Raw genomic sequence first — 17,616 nt, forward strand, 5'->3', positions numbered from 1 at the left:
TTTTATTTTTTAAAAGCCTGCTAATAAGTTATTAAATCAAAAAATTATTGTATTGAAAGAATAATGTTAGCCTGCTATTTTATTGACAACATGTAAAAGCACGAAATGAACGTTATAAAATTGCCATTTGTCTAAAATATGGCGCATGTGTTTTCCGGATTTCATTCTATTGCATGAGACTTTTTGCAGAGATTTGAACAGTTTGAGACACTCGCACAACTGATTGAAATACAAATCTAGATTCTATTAATTATTTTCTTGTGATAAGCGGGCAGAAATTTAACAAAAATGACCGAAGAAGACGCGGTAAGTAGACGAAATTGTATGCCCTAAAATCGGGCCCAGTATGAGTATATAAATTTGTGTACAAATACACGAATATAATATGAAAAATTTCGATATGGCAATGTATGGTGATCTTTTCGTTTTAGACCACCCAAGTTATATCTTAGGTTTAAATTACCAATTTATCAAATTAAACTTTCACATCAAGGTTAAACATTTTTTAGCTATATGCTAAAATACCTTTCATTCAGTTTAAAACAAGCTTGATGATGATCTGTGACATGTGGCATGTGCAGTGTGTTGATTTCATTTTCCATTTTGTTCCAAAATAAAAATTCCCGTTTTTAATCATTCATGTTAATCGCTGTTTTTGAAAATTCTGGTTTATGATTATATTGATTATGTCTGGTTCCTTCAGTCTTCAGTGCGGTGATCTAGACTCGCTTGCCAGTCTTGTGTACGCGGTTTGTTTGTATGTACACAGACTAGTCCGAATAATCAGTCCCAGAACAAGTTATTAATTTCTGACATGATCGTGTTCTGGGTCTGAACTGTTTCCATATGAAATCTTGATGGCAAATTGGACAAAAGAAGCACATGGTTCTACATTGTTACGTGAATCGCGCTATTGTGGACCATCCTTCTGATCGTCAATGTTTGGACAAGCGGACGGAACGGTCTTTTGTCTACCTCTCTGTTTGTAAACAGACGAGGAGGTCAAAATTGTCATCCTCTCCGAATAGGAAAGTCAGCGTAATAGTATGTTATTTTGTGTTTACACACTTAATGTTTTGCGTGCAGCTCAAACATGTCGATGCAAATGACAACAATTCAGTCAATTTATATGAAATTGGTACTCACATAATCATCTCCAATTCCAAATCATAGTTATCTTAATATTCGATGTATCCAAGTATTTAAATTAAACTTGGTCATGTGTTATATGGTCAGGGTTAGCGGTGCCTGGTTAAAACAGGGGGTCCAGTGGAAGCTATTTGGACCAATTTAATTTAATTTAATTTAATCTAATCTAATCTAATCTAATCTAATCTAATTTAATCTAATTTAATCTAATTTAATCCAATTTAATCTAATTTAATTTAATTATTTTATTTCATTTTATATTATCTATATATTCCATGTCTACCGCCTGCTGAGGCTCAGTGGTCAATAATTAATTTTATACTGCCTGGAGAGGGCAGTATATCTTTGTTTATCTTAAAACCAAGATGGGGGACTCGATCTCATGAAGTTCGCGATACGGCAAAACATCTGAAGTTACTGTAAATTCTACTTCACAAATCAGTATTACTGTGTGATATATCAATTATTGAAGTAAATTAGTCCATAATTCACCATTTTAGGGGTTCAGTTGCTTGGAAAATGATGTGAATATTATGCAATTTGGGGCCTAGAATGCCGGACTTTCTGAAAGTTGAAAAATAATGACCGGCGACGATATGAACTGAAAATTGTGGCGCCCAGCCTTGGATATTCCTAAAACAACGACTTTTTGTGGCCGATTTTGAAAATTAATGACACATTTATGTAGATAAACAGTTAACATTGTTAAATGGGAGGATTTTTTATTTCTACACAGTAAATCCGCTGCGATTTGGATGCGTCCAGTTGAGATTTTTGGACCCCTTAACCTCCTTGGATTTAGAAATTCAGTGCGTCCATATTTACCCATTTTCAAAATTTTGCGTCCAGGACTCAATGACGCATTAAAACGCGAACCCTGTATATGGTGGGACCCCAAAATAGTGGGAGGCGTTACATTTTTCTTTCCTCTTTCAGATTTACTTTGTTGGTACAGAGCTATTCTTTGTCCAATTGCATAAAGTTTGGGCTCATTATACAGCTTGATTATTCTACTTTTCAAATATATTTCACAATTGGAAATTATCATTTGTTTAATAAGTGAAAAATATTAAAATGTTAACGAGGATAAACCTGGAGGATAAGCGGTAGAGGATAAGTGGTAGAGGAGTATGTGTAATCTCTATGAGAAATGTTGTGGAAACATGATATCTTTTTGAATTTTAGATTTTATCATTGCCAAATTCTGTGCTATACATGCAAATCATATCTCAAATCAAAGCTTGTTCATTCATTATTCATATTCAACTATTAATTTGATCTATTTCATGTTTACAAGTACTCACTGAGAACCGCAAGTCACAAGACCCACAATTTTTCCCTATTCTCTACACACGAATGCCTAGATTTTCAGTCACAACACGCGTTTTGGCTTTAAATTGTTGCATCTTGAGAATTATACATCCTAAATAGGAAAAGTATACATTTTTGGAAAGCATTTTACCCCAGGAATCCAAATATGCAGTTAAAATTAATGTAGGATACACTCTAAAGAAAATATTTTCAAAAATGTAATCAACATTTGGTGCGTAAAGTTACATACATTTTCACACCCTGTATCACCTCTTTGGTCAATCATAACATAGCAAAAGTATACATTTTATTAAAGCGCATAGTTTTGCCTGCCACAAAATTAGATTACATTAGAGGTATAACATATCAGTAGCAAATGCAATGAATTATCAATTTTCTAGTAAAATTAATTTTTTTCATGATATCACCCTATATATTTTCTTACACACACTGTATACCAACATCAATTTTGCATTTTTGGATTCCTTGGAACATAAGCTTTCCAAAAATGTATAGTTTTGTTGGTGTGAGATGTATAGTTTTAGAGTTGTATCAATTTTAGTGAAAATGAGGGCAAATGATCAAAATCAGTGCTTGTAACGCAAATGTGCCCCACCATATGACACATGACCACTTGGAATTTCTGATAAGATAATTTAGGTATGAAAGGTGAATTCAAATTTGCCATCAATTCAAACCACATCATTTTATATATAAAATTACACTATACTTGAGTAAAGAAAGCCAAAAACTGAAAATCGTTCTGCCATAGTACTTTCCGTAGCAAAGCCAAAGATACATCTTGTCATGCTTGTAGTCCTGCCAGCAAGACTTATCAGTCTTTATCATAAACATAATGACATCTACAGACCTGTTACAGTTACTGGAACTAGTCATGCTTGTCAAAGATTGACTTTCAAAACAGCAATTCGGTGATAGCAGCTTTTCTATGACCCCTCTAAAATTCCATGTGCGATTGTCTCAACACCAAAAAAAACATATATTTGGGTCAAGTGAAGTATAGAGAACATATTTATATAGGTTTCCTTTTGCTAGCTGTTCTTTTAAATTTCTATGTAATTTTGGGCCCCGGTTTTATGCCATTTTGGCTGACTAGCAAATGCGTTAACTGAGGTTTGCCTCTCATACCTAGATAATTTCCAAGCCATCGACTCCCCTATGTCCGACAAGCATGTTTGGTGATGAAACAATGCAATTCACAAGATGACCCACCTCATTTACAGCCCGTTTCTGTCGTCAAGTCATGTTCGCGATACAGCTATGTTGCACTCTGGGGTCGAGACTAATCAGTTACTTCCGGGTCACGTCAAACAAGTAAACAAAATGGCTGGGAAAACTGAGAAAATCGTGTCCTTAAAAAGTGTTTCATCGTGACGATCAGAAACCTCAAAAAACTTTTTTTGACCGCGCTGGATATATGCTAAAGATACAGGTACCGGTATATTGAAGGATATAAATTGGATGGTAAATAAGCCAAATATTGCAAGAAATCTACTCGCCAGAATCGTGGCGAGCTCGCAAAAAAATTACCGTCCATGCGAATGTAATATTGAAAATGCAGGTGCAGCGTCAGAGCCATTATAAAGGTGCAGGTGAAGAAGGTGAAAAACTAAGCAAAGTTGCAAAACAAGATGAAACCGAGGGGGCGTTAAAAAGCCTGTTATGGTGATTACAGCAGACTGGAACCCACAGGTACCTGCAAAAGTCCTGCATCCCTATGATGGCAGGCAGGGCGGCTTCCTTGAAGGGCAATGAAGGCTACGGTGGTAGAAGACAGTATAGCAGCTGCTGGTAGCTGGTTCCAAATCTTAACTGAGTGTGGGTAGTATGAAAATTTGAAGGAGTCTATTGTTGCTTCAGGCAAGGAGTACTTAAGCTGGTGGTCATGTCTTCCAATGAATTAATGGTGCTGGATGAATGCCTGGTGTGAATCTGATGTTGATGAGTTCATAGTGGATTTTAAAGAATATTGTGGCTTGAGAAAGTAGGTGTCTGGTGTGGAGAGGATCCCATCCCAAGGTGGTAATAAGGGGGGTGGGGTGACCGATGTTGTTCTCTGGTAGTCTCCAAACACAAAATGGGCAGCAGCTCTTTGTACTTGCTCAAGTTGGTCCACTCCTGTTTTGGATTCCATGTCTCGGAAGCATATTCCAGCTGCAGACGAACAAGGGCTTGGTACGCCTTGGCCTTCACTTGTTGTTTACATGTTTACAGGGCGATAGTGTGCGGCGAAGTAGTCCAAGTGTACGGCTAGCCTTCTGTCTGATCTTGTGACAGTGGTCGTCCCAGCGGAGGTCATGCGAAATGGTCACACCGAGGTAGTCATGATGATCTATCCTCTCAAGGGGTTCACCACTCACCAGAGATGTTATAAAGGTGGTGGCTGATGTTATGCTTAGGACAGCACACTTCTTGATGTTAAAAGACATTGATAGCCAGGTGGATGACCATTCGGTGAGAGAACTTCCAGATCTTTTTGAAGTATGGCATGATCTTCTGGATTGGCAATCTCTCTATTAAGGATCATATAAAATATGTTGACAGTACGGTACCGGGTAGCAGAAACTGCCTTTTGAGGAGAGTGAGAGCAATCGCTCTCTACTGCTCTCCATAAATCTGATATGGGAGAGTGATTTTTAGCTCTCCTTAGTTGACCATTCTCTCCTTACATTCTATTGTAAATGCTCTAAACAGCTCTCCTCGAAGGCTCTAGAAAAGCTTGCCAAATTCCAAAAGTACACTTGCGCTAGAATGAGCTGACAGATTTTTGAAATTCAAAAAACTTTTCTGGGTAAACAGATCATGCTCTTTCCATCCAGACCTCCTAATTGCCAATTTATTGTTTCCTATTTTTAATGATGTGCTGCAGAACTGTTATTGGTAACTACCTATAAATTGACATGTTTAAGTCGTTAAATCAACTTTTCACTAAAAACTTAAACAAAATTCCAAAATTTTCAAGTTCGGACAGATACCCACTTATGCTAGGATTATTCACAGCTAATTTGAAAAAAAAAATTGAAAAAAATTACAAACAAATTACAGTTATAATCCAATTATGATCCTAACAATTCAGAATAGGTCCAGTGGTTTTCCAAAGTCGCGAAATTTAAAAATTATATTTTTTGTTTACCGATATCAGATCAGATCAGATATTGGCCGATATATTATAAATTCAATATCAGATCGGTAGGTAAATGCCATTTTCGTTGAGCCCTAGTTAATATTGCAAGATACTTTCCAATGAGCTACAAAATATTGGTATATTTGTTTACATTATGATCTGATTTCATTAAACACCATGAGTGTAGTAATATACATGTAATCTTATTTTTTATGTTACAGTTTTTTGATCCCACCATGAAGAAGAAGAAAAAGAAGAAGAAGATGCCTATGGATTTGGATGCCGCCCTAGAAGGCCAGCCAGGAGGTGATAAACCAGAGGAAAGTACAGATGGGGTGACCCAAAGTAAACCTGCAGCAGTTCCAGAACCTGCAGCAGATCCAGAACCAACACAGGTACCTCAGGAAGAGGAGCCTGCAAAAGGTGTGTACATGATTACTTATATAACTAACTCACGACAGAAGGTGTCAAATTATTAAACATTTTTTGTTACCGGTACATTTAAAGGTAATGGAAATCAACTTAATCAGGACATACATGCATATATTTTGGATCATCTCAAGTTTGGTAGTGACGTATGTGCGTATTTCCCGTGCCGTGGTATCAAATCGCGCGCGGAAAGCTAAACGCCCTAAGTGTGCACGCACACGTATATGGGCGTTTTATTGGCACGCTTGCAGCGCAACCGCGAAGAAGCATTGACGTCACTACCAAACTTCAGGTGAACCAAATTATAGCAAGTTAAGCCAAAAAATATGAAATAGTATGATGTCTCAGAGCCTGAGTACTTGCACCCCACTTTTGTGAAAGGTACTTAGTTGCACAAATGGATATGGGGGATACATTGTAGGCATATTTGTGAACTATATTTAAGTACTGTATAAATGAATTTTAACAGAATTAATTGATCATATCTAGATATCAACCATATTTTCAGTTTAGCTTCATAATTGATCATACAAATCATCATACTTCTTATGTGGGTCTGAGTACTTCAAATATGCATGTTTGCATCACATGGCAATGTTTAAAGGTTAATATTCCGGGTTATTATTACCTCCACATGCCTTTTATAGTTGAACCTACTAGATTTTGGAAAGAAGAACCATTTTTTTGACAATTAAGATTGGAACCAGCATATATCCAACCTTGGAGGGGCCCAACCTGATCATGACTGTTGCAATGCAAATGCATCATGCTGTCTGCATTGTTCCTAAAGTTTTGAAATCAGTGTGGCCATTCTTGAGTCCCAGTAGTTTAGTCCAATTGTACAGAGTTAATTTGAGCCCAATTTGGGCTACCAAATCACAGGTTTGACAACCCTGGCTCTGCAAAACAATTTCTTTGAATGATTTGTGATTGGTGAATGATATAAGAATGGTGCTAACAATAATATTGCAATGTCAGGTTCAGTCCCTTCTTCAAGCTTGGGCACTTCTTCTGCAATTTCATTGAAAAATGCTTTTATTCTGTTATTATAAGCTGTTTTCTTTTGGGTCAATATTAAGGACTCAGATTTCCCGGGTACAGGTATTACTACCTGCCTTGGTCAATATCATTTTATGGCTGGGTCAGTTTTGGGCCATACAGCCTAGTTATAGGTTGTAAAGTAGATTTATTGATACATTAATTTTTATCCCACACAGATATTGACCTTGATTTGGAAGATTTTGGGAACTTGAAGAAGAAGAAAAAGAAGAAGAAGAAAACATTTGACATGGATGGATTAGACGATGCCTTACGGGTAAAGTATCCCATAATTTAAGTAATTAATAAAAGGAAAATGTAACCATACAGGAGTTTAAAAGTGGTCAACAGCAAGGTAAATACCGTATTTCGTCAAATAGTCGCCCCCCCTCAAATAAACGCCCCCCCCCCCACCCCTTTTTTCAACCAAGATGTTTAAAAAATTCCGCTATTTCCATGCTATCTTGTGTAGTAAGCTTACCAAGTTGCTCACATGGTCGGTAACAGCAGCAATAAATGGCGAAAATCTGCATCAAAAACCCGGAAGTGAACCAAAAGTCGGTGTCAAAAGTGCATAGTTCGTCATTTTAGCGTGACTTTTAAGCTTACCTAATGATTTTAACGGAATTGTTGTGCTAAAATGACCTCTAATAAACGCCCCCCCTTGGGAAAATGTAACGCCCGAGCGTTTATTTGACTTAAATCACGGTAATAGCAGGGTTGAACCAGGCTTTACTTTTTGTGGATAAGTGGAACCCAGTCGAGGTGCAAATTGTGTAAAATGGGAGATACTTCAAGTTCAAACACACTGCTACATGTATTCTGGCATACAAATACACATGTATCATGAGAGTTTTTGTCAGGAGACAGAAGTGGGATGAAAAAATCATTTAAAAAAAAATGTTAAGGGTTTTTTTAGTTATTTATTTTTTTACTTATTCCTGTGCGTGGTGGCCAGGTGAATCCCGGGCAGAGCTGCCCACCGTAGCTACATATGTAACAACCTTGTTGCACAGCAATTGCATCATGCTTCCCATGAGCTGAGTATTGCACCAAACTACTACAAATTTAATTGTGTGAAATATGTACTGGTAGATTGCAGGACAGTTGCATCATGCTACTCATGAGCTGAATATTGCATCAGAATAGGGCTGATTATTCTATTGTGGTTCCTTTCATACAATATATCTGATTCTGGAGTGGGAATGGAGACATTGTGCTGCTCAGTTGTTACCTTCAATTGCAAATTGGGATGGATTTGTCCAAGAAACGGTTGCTAGATTTGAGCACTGGATACACAGTTATTATGATAGTAAGAATATACGGTTATATGTATGGTTAGAAAGATCATTAAAATGATGGATGTGTTAAATTTCCCTTGGGCTAGTACATGTGAACATTTTTTGCTTACTTTCTCTTTTGTTTTCTCAATTCAGCAGGAGGTGGAATCCACACCAGCCAGCGAGAACATTGAAACTAGTCAGGATGGCACTGGTATGCCTGACGTCATACCCGCAGATCTAGACACAGATTTGGACTTCACGCTTACAAAGAAGAAGAAGAAAAAGAAAAAGCCCAAGATAGAAGATGTAGAAGCTGAAATGGAGAATGGTGAAGCCGAGGAAATGCCTGAAGGTACAACATTTTATGTTTTCTGTAGTTTCAAATACTGTTATATATATAAAAATTGAAATATCACTGCCAAACGATTGTCAAGAGATGGTATGATTTGTTTAAAAAAATTCACCAACGCACAATATATCCTTAACCCTAACACCTGTTAATACCACAATTCTGCGCATGCATGAATCCCAGGGTCTGCGATGACGCAATCACCCTGAGTGTTATATGCTCACGGAATTGCTGGCCGGGCAGCAATAACCCATGTAGCTACTGGTCCGTGATCGTGTGGTTGGCATGTGGGGGGGGGTCAAAGGTTCGAATCCTGGGGTGCCAAGTCAAAAATTCTTCTTTACTTTTTCGTATCTTCTTGGACTTCCGATATCAAAAAGCAGGGTTCAGTGTTAGGGTTAGGTAAGATGTATTTTTCCAGATTAGAGTGTCATCTAACCCTAACACCAGTAAAAACCACAAAATACCACGATGAAAAATTAAACAGTAAACAGGTGTGAAAAAGGGTTTTTTTTTCTGCAAGATGTGATATATGCCACGTTCATTTAACACAATTTGGTCTTTTTCTCAAATGGATTTATCACGTTTTACGATGAAACTCTTCACTTGTTCTGATTATCCTTGGCTAAAGCCACCCTTAAGAAAGATGTAAATTATATTTTCTCCATTTCCCATTTTCAGAATTTTTTTCTCTGTGATGTTAAAAACAGTAAATATGACATGTATGCATGCTTTAACTACAATGTTTTGGTCCTTACCTAACTGCAGTAGTCCCTCCAAGTGACAATCTGATAACTTGGAACGTAATTTCCCGCACATGAAGGCTAGCACTGAAACTGTTAAAACGTTTAACATTGCAATGAGGCTCGCTAACCCATGCGATAAATAATTTCTGGAATCAAAGAGTAGTTGTACTCTAAAAGTGGTGGTTCTTGTTTGTTTGGGATGCTGCAATAGTTTCAATTGATAAATGTTTATTGAAGTTTTTGATTGTTTACTTTGTACAGATGATGACAAACAAACCAAAGACACTAGTGGTACGGCGTGGGCAGGTACAGAAAGAGATTACACTTATGATGAGGTGAGCACACATAATCAAATTACTTTCAAATTATCTTCTGCCATTGTGATGTTAGAGAAATATGAGAGTAGGGACTCTTAATGAGGCAGTACGGATAGTGAGAGCATGGCCTAATGGTAGGGGTACTCACTTTTAGTGCACAAGGTCCCGGGTTCAATTGCCGGCGGTTGCGACTTGGGTGGAAAGAATGCATTCAATCAGCAACATCTGCAGATTCAATAAAAGACTTCAGCTCTCACTATAGCACATTTAAAATTGAGTAAATGAACCATGAGAATCCTTTGGAGGAATGTAAACCCTGTGTCCCATGTACCGTAGCAAAGATTCATATCTGTATGTGTATCTTGCAGCCAGTTTCAAAAAGAGTAGGGTGTTACTGTTAACCCCAAATGTCCCAATCAGTCCCAGTGATGTTTGGATATTCACAATCTTAAGTACAGACATGACCTGTGCTGACAACTGATAGTCACTATAAATCAGTGCAATGCATTGTCTCCGGTGAAAGCGCTACACATATGGCATATGTAAAAACATGTATTTATAAAAAGTTGACATTTATAATTTTGTATATTTTGTTTGCCAGCTACTAAATAGGGTATTTGATATCATGAGGGCCAAGAATCCAGACATGGTAACAGGAGAGAAGAAAAGATTTGTCATGAGACCCCCGCAAGTTGTCCGAGTCGGCACCAAGAAAAGCTCCTTTGTAAATTTCACAGATATCTGCAAAATGTAAGTTTACCTCCGACTACATTTGATGTATGTAGTTTGTGTTTTGTTTGTAAAACCAAGAGTTTCAGACCTGTAACTTTCCTGCTGTTGTATCCTGTTGAGAATAACATTTAAACAATACCAGGCTACACTTCAAACCGTAGCCCATCTCCATACCTTAAAAGGTTAAATATTTGATGTTTTCAGTGGCTAGCTTTTAGTGTCAAAGGTCAATGTTTTTTTTTACTACTGGAATGGCTTTGTGGCAACCAAGCAAAATGTATCGATTACATGTAGTTTGCATTTACAATTACTTGACTAGATTAAATCGATGGAAGCAATAATTGTTCGAAACATATTTTGAATCTGTCTGTTTTTTGGCAATCCCTAATTTTAATACTGCATTTTGTTTTCTCTTTTCTATAGGCTCCATCGACCCACAGAGCATTTACTGGCCTTCTTACTAGCTGAGTTAGGAACCAGCGGTTCTATAGACGGTAACAATCAACTAATCATCAAAGGTCGATTTCAACAGAAACAGATAGAGAGTGTCCTTAGGCGTTATATCAGTAAGTCTCATTTCTGTTTGACCGCTAAAGCAATTTGGTTTCAAACATTGTTTTGAAACTTCTGATTTTTGCTCAGTATAAAATATTCTTATTTTGTAATGTTACAAGATTTCTGTTTATAATGTGTAACCTGCATCTTTGGAGAAGTATCCTGAAAATACACTTTTTAATAGCTCTAAACCATCAGCTATGACAGTTATTTAACCCCATGTTAAATATTTTGATGGCTACACTAACATTTACAAGTCGGAACAATCAGGAAGTTTTGATGTAAAATGTATCACTTGGAAGATTTACATGTAATAGGGAGTTGTAACAGAAACCCATCAAAGTAACAAGTAAAGTCATCATAACGCAACAATGGGGTTACTTATGCTACAAACCTGATGTGTTAAAAGATAAAATACACCTCATGGTAATTTAGAATTTTCTTTAAAAGTAGTAGCTGTTGCTGATGAATGTTCACTGTATGATTTGATTATTTTCTTCTATGGTATTTTCCAGTGAAATATAGTCAATAAGTATAGCCACAGGGATTATAAGTCAATTTCTTTCAGGAGTAACATTTTCTTATTCTTTGTTTTGTTTCTTGCAGAGGAATATGTAACATGTCACACATGTCGATCATCTGAAACGTTCCTCCATAAAGAAAACCGTCTCTTCTTCCTCCAGTGCGAGAGATGTCAATCCAGGTGTTCAGTCGCTAGCATTAAATCCGGTTTCCAGGCCCTTACAGGAAAGAGAGCACAAATGAGGGCAAAAGCAAACTAACCATCACAAACTCTTCAAGGGCTCAGCGCAGCATTGCCTCATCTCCAATTTTGGTGAAAATAAAATTTTGGTGCCAACATTTTCAGAAAGGTTTACTCTTTCAGTGACATAAATCCTTATCTCCGTAACACACCATTTTCAAAGTTATATTTAACAAGGTCTCATGTAGTTTTATAGTATACGCCAATCTTCAATTGTCTTCTTTGCAGTGTGCCAAAATTGGAGATGAAGCAGTGTTGTGCCGAGCCCTCGTCTTGTAGAAATAATGTATACTCCTGTGCAAAAAAAGAGAATTGCCCTTTCCTTCTGTGTATATTGACAGCATGATATGGTGCACTGCCACGAGCGAGTAGGATTTGCGTTCAGGATGGAATCTTGTCCTGACTGGTGGACGATAATCAGCTGCAGTGCCACGCACATACTCACTATCAAACCACATGTCCAAATCCTTCAGTAAATTTTCAATTTTAAAAAGGAACTAGACACTGTACATGGTGTTATAGTTCATTGGACTGTTGAGATGCTAATCTGTCGCAATAGGATCAAATCGGCCATCTAAGGCTTTGAATCCATGTTCAGCTTTGTCATTGTCAAAAAATTTACACAAGGTTTTGGACAGAGATTGTTAAGTAGCGAGTTGTTTCAGTGGTTCGTTCAGTGCCACCTGCAAGAAGTTGAGCCTCGATATGCAAGAAGTGGGATAGAAAATCATGTTGATGTTGCTACTAATGTACGGTACCTAAAATTATGAGAAAATAGTGGTTCTTACAAGAAGATGATAAAAGCTATTTCTGCTGGGAAGGCAGAGGTTGTCGTCTTCCCAGCTTGGAAGCATTTATTCTTTGTTCGGCTTATAATTGACAAAAATCATTCAATTGTTACCCTACGTATCAATAAAGTGCCAACTTATGCTTACTTATACTCTCAGCTCAGGTGCTGTGCCCAATTGTGTGCACCTCATTCTAACTACTCTATATCAATCCATTATGTGAATGAGTCTTTGCGAATTGTAAGCCAAACAAAGTACAGCAAATACTGCCCAATCATTGGCAGAATGCATGAACACTATTATATAGGTGACTGCATCTTTCTTTCATTGCCACCTAAGCGCGCCATGTTCTTGTATTTGCCTTCCAAATTGCCAAAGTTAGGATCTTCGGAGGGTTGAGTTACTAATTCATGATAGGTTGGAAACAAAGGATTAATAGGATAAGGCAGACTTTGTGCACAACATATAGGTCCGTATGCACAACACAAGTTAAATCTGGTCTAACTTTAGACCTGGTCTAAATATGGAGATTAGTCCTATGGAGAAGGAACTTTTTGGTATTTACATACCTTATCCTATATTATTGTAGATCCAGCTAAGGGCAAATGCATGTAGCTTTTAAGTTAAATGGCTGCTGTTAATTTGTGGATTTGTGGACTTTGCTTGGAGTAAAGAAAGATAATAAAATATTAAAGGGATCCCTCCGTAAGTCTATTAAATCTCCATAGTTAGAGCAGGTCTAAAGTTAGATGTGTTTGTGCATATGAACCATAGTGTTTTAAACTGTTTTTGCAAGTGCAGTCAGTGAGGTCAGCCAGTTTCATTATGCAAAACTGCAAAATCGCTGTCGTGCATACGGCTGACAGATGCCACATAGATGCGCGCAAACTGGCTGCCTAGACATATTGACGTAACTGAGTGCACTTTTTTATGTTTACACAGCAAAGATTGGGTGAGAATCATATAATTATATTGCAAGATAGAATTATTCTCATACTGTGTGATGAAATTCTACCCAATTTCCTCTCTGTGATCTACCCAATCTGTAGCAACCTGCCAATAATACCTGGGGTCATTTTTCAGAACAAACACAATTATTATTCTCTGTTCATTGTGAGCAAATTTTCTTGAAACTGTAAGTTTGATTTTTCATTATTTCATGAGGTGCCATTGTGTTTCATGTGTTGTGGCTTGGCTAATAAATCACTGGTTGAATGCATGAAGGTTGAAAGTAGACCCGTAGCCAGGGGATGATGCACCCCCATCAAAAAAAATCCACTTAGTCTTATTAAACTGTTTAAAATAGCCCAAACAGTTTAGGGAGGTTAAGTCCTTCTTTTGCATGTAACTGAATTTATTTTGGGAAAAGGTCCACATTTCAGAAATTACTGGCTATAGACTTTTTAAATCAACATTGGAAACGTTTGGAAAACCAGGTTACTTGCTCAAGGTGGGTACGCAGCGTGATAAGCATCGTAATAAAGCGTACTTTCACATGAGTGCTTTCCAGTGACATGCATAATGCTGGGCGGAATATTATTATAATTTGGGTCACCCACCATACAAACTACAGCCGATTTGAAAACGTTTATGGGCCTGCTTGTAAATGCATAATAATAACAAAGCATTTACAACCTTCTTGCTTTCAACTTTCAAATTATAATTGTGGGAATTTTGCACAGCATTTTTATGCTTAAATTATTAAATGTTAAATTTTCTGCAGTTATCAGTAGTAAGGTATCTGTAGAAGATTGTGGACAACTAACCAGTTTGATATAAAATGAATAAATAATGCAGGGATTTATAATGCATGACTTACATCCACAAAGTGGATCTTAAGGTGCTGTTGTGAAGCTTTTAAAAGCAGCATTTAAAAATGCAGCTATTAATTTTAATTGAGCTCAACGGGTCAAAACGGATAAAACGGGACAGGAATATATGGGAAGAAGTCCGATTTTAGATAATGTACAAGTTATGTTCTATTCTGAGAATATTCAAATGGTAGAAAAAAGTGACAATTAATATTTATGTGTAGAATAAGTCAAAAGAATGGCTGGAAAAATTGACAGCCAGTGCTGGAAAAATAGTCCAGGATTGGTTATAATACCTTGAGTATAATCAACGATCAAAAGTAATTGTTTCGTGCGATAAATGTTGCATAGGAGTGATGTGTAATTTCATCCATAATGGCAATGGCTTGGTAGTCTGAGGAGTTACTTTTCAGACATTGTTTTAGGCATTGTTCTCAACTTTTTCTGCAGCTGAAGACACTTTGTAAAATTTTGGTTGCTGTAGGAAATAATCTCAACAGAAAAATGGCTGTCAGATGTTGGACAACATACTAGCCTTTACTTGTGAATGGGCTTGAAATCTGTACACCCTATATGGAAGACACGACCTTAATCTTCTACACAGGGAGTGTAGATTTCAAATGAAGTCACCCATTCAGGTAACCCCATTTGAAAGTCACACTCTCTAGGTAAAAGACAAGTTATGGCTTCAATAGGGGGTGTATGGACTTCAATTGGAACAGCCCAATGATCCTGTACCAAGAAGGGTTCATTGCTCCAGTTGTAATGCATGCTACACTTATCTGCTACTCTAAGCAAGTCCTGCATTTCACTCTGTATAAAATATTAATTATTGTCTGTGTATGTTTTGTTTTTCCTTAGTATGTCATTTGTTTTGCATTTATCTACCATGCCATTTTATTTATGATCCTTACCAAAACCTTAACAAACCAAACCAGTTTTTATCCCAGGGTGGTATTCAAAAATTATCACTTCTGACATGAGCAGGAAGAGCAGAATCATGGTTTCTCCTTTTCACACAGAAACAAACTTAAGGACACACAAGCTACTATTACTTGCGAAAAGAACAGCACTTGTTTCCCTTTCTAGAGCATAAACACAGTAGGGGGTTCTGATTGGCTAATTTATCTGATTGGCTGGTTACAGGTCAAAGCTTTGTTCAGCACTCATGAAGCTAATACAAAGCCCCTGTCGATGTCATTCATTCTATGTCGTTAATCAAAGCAAGAGAGGGCTGTTATTTGGAAGCAATTGTAGCCAAGTCACTCATCACTGAGGATCTTTAATGGTTGTTGTGTAGTTCACTTTGTTCTATTGGTTTCATTTCATGCCCTTTGTTCGGCACAGGTTGAAAAGGGAAAAAGTGGGACTACTGCATTTCTGGATATATATATATATATACACATCGTTTTACTTCCTGATATGAATGTGGGCAGGCTTTCGACTCTTAGATCTCTTCCCTTAAAGCTTTTGATAACCTCCTCAAGAGAGTAACGTGTTGTTCATCTACAGTTTTCAATACTGAATGATGCTCAATGAAAATCACACCCATGCCAGGTCTTATAGTATATTGAGGAGAGCCCATTTCATATGTCAATGTCCACATATGGGTAGAATTTTCGTAATTTAAACCTTGCCATAAACTTGTGCCTTTGTCACTGGGGCTGGGCAGTAGTGTTGAAGTAAACTTCTACCTGTTGTACCTTGTTTATGTTTTTTGTCCAATTTTTGTTTGTAATAACATTATGCATTTGTGACCAGGTATGTAAATCTTCTGGAAATGGGGCCTTAAAAGAAAAGATAGGAGGGGAGTGATACATATTTTAATTCCCGGACGAGCCCCCTTAAATGCTCAATGCTGCCCGCAAGCGCTCGGCCACATGGTCAAGGGCCAGATCAATTCTCAGGAAATGGATCTGGTACCCATTTACATCCCTGTGTAACAAACCACTATGTTTGACATCCCCATGCAACAAACCACCATGTGTGTCCTAATTGACCTTGGTATCAGGTTGGGTCACTGCAGTTCCTTCCGGTTATGCCATGGTAACATGGCGCCATTATGAAGGAACACTGCAGTTCCTTCTGGTTACATTGCAGAGTTATGTTTGGTTTGGTTCTTAAGACATTTTGCATTCAGTTCTGAAGGTTTGAGATGACATAAATATGTGTCTGATGATGGCAGAGTGTGAAGTAATTGAATTATACAATAAATATTCAAACTCAATGTTGATTGTTTCATTTGTCATATTTTATATTTCCTAATATGAGTGATGGGGAAAATAGATGGGGAAAATGCATTTATTTCCATAAAAAATAAAATCCTAAACCCCAGAGTTTTGTGCAAAACCCACAAACTTGAGATACAAGTACTCTGAATAACAAGCCAACAGAGACAAAAACACACCAAGAAAAGCATAACACCTTTAAAATTAAAATTTCAGTTTTATTGATATATAATAGATATTGACAAAATGTCAAAAATTGGTCAAGATTCATTAATCTTTAAAAGGTGAACAGATAAGAATATCTGCTTTGTAAAATTGCTTTTGTGGTACATGGTAATTTACAAAATGCCCATTTTTAATTTATCATAACTTTTGCTGTACATGTGGTACAAACTTTTTTGACCACCCTGTATAGTCACACACCATTTACGATGTGTTCAAGCAAATGATTTGGAAACTTCATAGCACAAAATCTGTTAACATAAAATTCCTGTTAACACAAAATGCTTTTCAAGTTCCAAGTATAATTATTTTATACACTAGTGCGCCTGTTGCTGTAATAGCCCTTTACAATGTAGCTATTAGGGGGTATGTGGGCACTTATTGGGGTATGTGGGCGCTTATTGGGGTAGGGGCGCTTATAGAAATCATTTTCAGCAATGAATGCTGGGAAGAGACTATAGCATATTTGCAGCAATGCATTCTGGGTATACATTTACAGTGCATTTCAAATTGGGCAGATAGCCAAAAGCTGAATGGAATCTATGAATGAATGACCTTGTTCACCTGCTTGGGCAGCTTGAAACTTGTTGTAGATTGTCTATTGGATTCTTTTTATCCACTTGCTGCTTTGTATCCATGCGAGGTATTTTTCCCCTATGACCTTTGACCTTGACCTCCGATGACCTTCAAAACTACCCGGTAAAGAGCGCACGCCCGGTACCCACCTATGTTTGAAATATCGAACGATGC

General features: G+C 37.3%; 1 protein-coding gene across 3 annotated transcripts; it reads left to right on the forward strand.

Annotated features, from left to right (window-relative positions):
* The first annotated feature begins 111 nt into the window (after positions 1 to 111).
* On the forward strand, positions 112 to 16,643 carry LOC140136316 (eukaryotic translation initiation factor 2 subunit 2-like). 3 transcript variants are annotated; one of them, XR_011856645.1, is made up of 9 exons: positions 113 to 306; positions 5,827 to 6,028; positions 7,252 to 7,349; positions 8,509 to 8,707; positions 9,712 to 9,785; positions 10,369 to 10,517; positions 10,923 to 11,065; positions 11,661 to 13,934; positions 13,975 to 16,643. XR_011856645.1 is itself a non-coding variant. In XM_072158044.1 (8 exons), the coding sequence occupies exons 1-8, from the start codon at positions 289 to 291 to the stop codon at positions 11,834 to 11,836; spliced, it is 1,056 nt and encodes a 351-aa protein (XP_072014145.1). In that variant the 5' UTR covers positions 112 to 288; the 3' UTR covers positions 11,837 to 16,643. The 3 variants fall into 3 exon arrangements, 2 of the variants coding, with proteins under 2 accessions (XP_072014145.1, XP_072014144.1); XM_072158044.1 differs by having other exon boundaries at positions 112 to 306; positions 8,512 to 8,707; positions 11,661 to 16,643; XM_072158043.1 differs by having other exon boundaries at positions 11,661 to 16,643.
* The last annotated feature ends 973 nt before the right edge of the window (positions 16,644 to 17,616 follow it).

Source organism: Amphiura filiformis, chromosome 16 (genome assembly GCF_039555335.1).
Source record: "Amphiura filiformis chromosome 16, Afil_fr2py, whole genome shotgun sequence".
Taxonomy (NCBI): Eukaryota; Metazoa; Echinodermata; class Ophiuroidea; order Amphilepidida; family Amphiuridae; genus Amphiura; species Amphiura filiformis.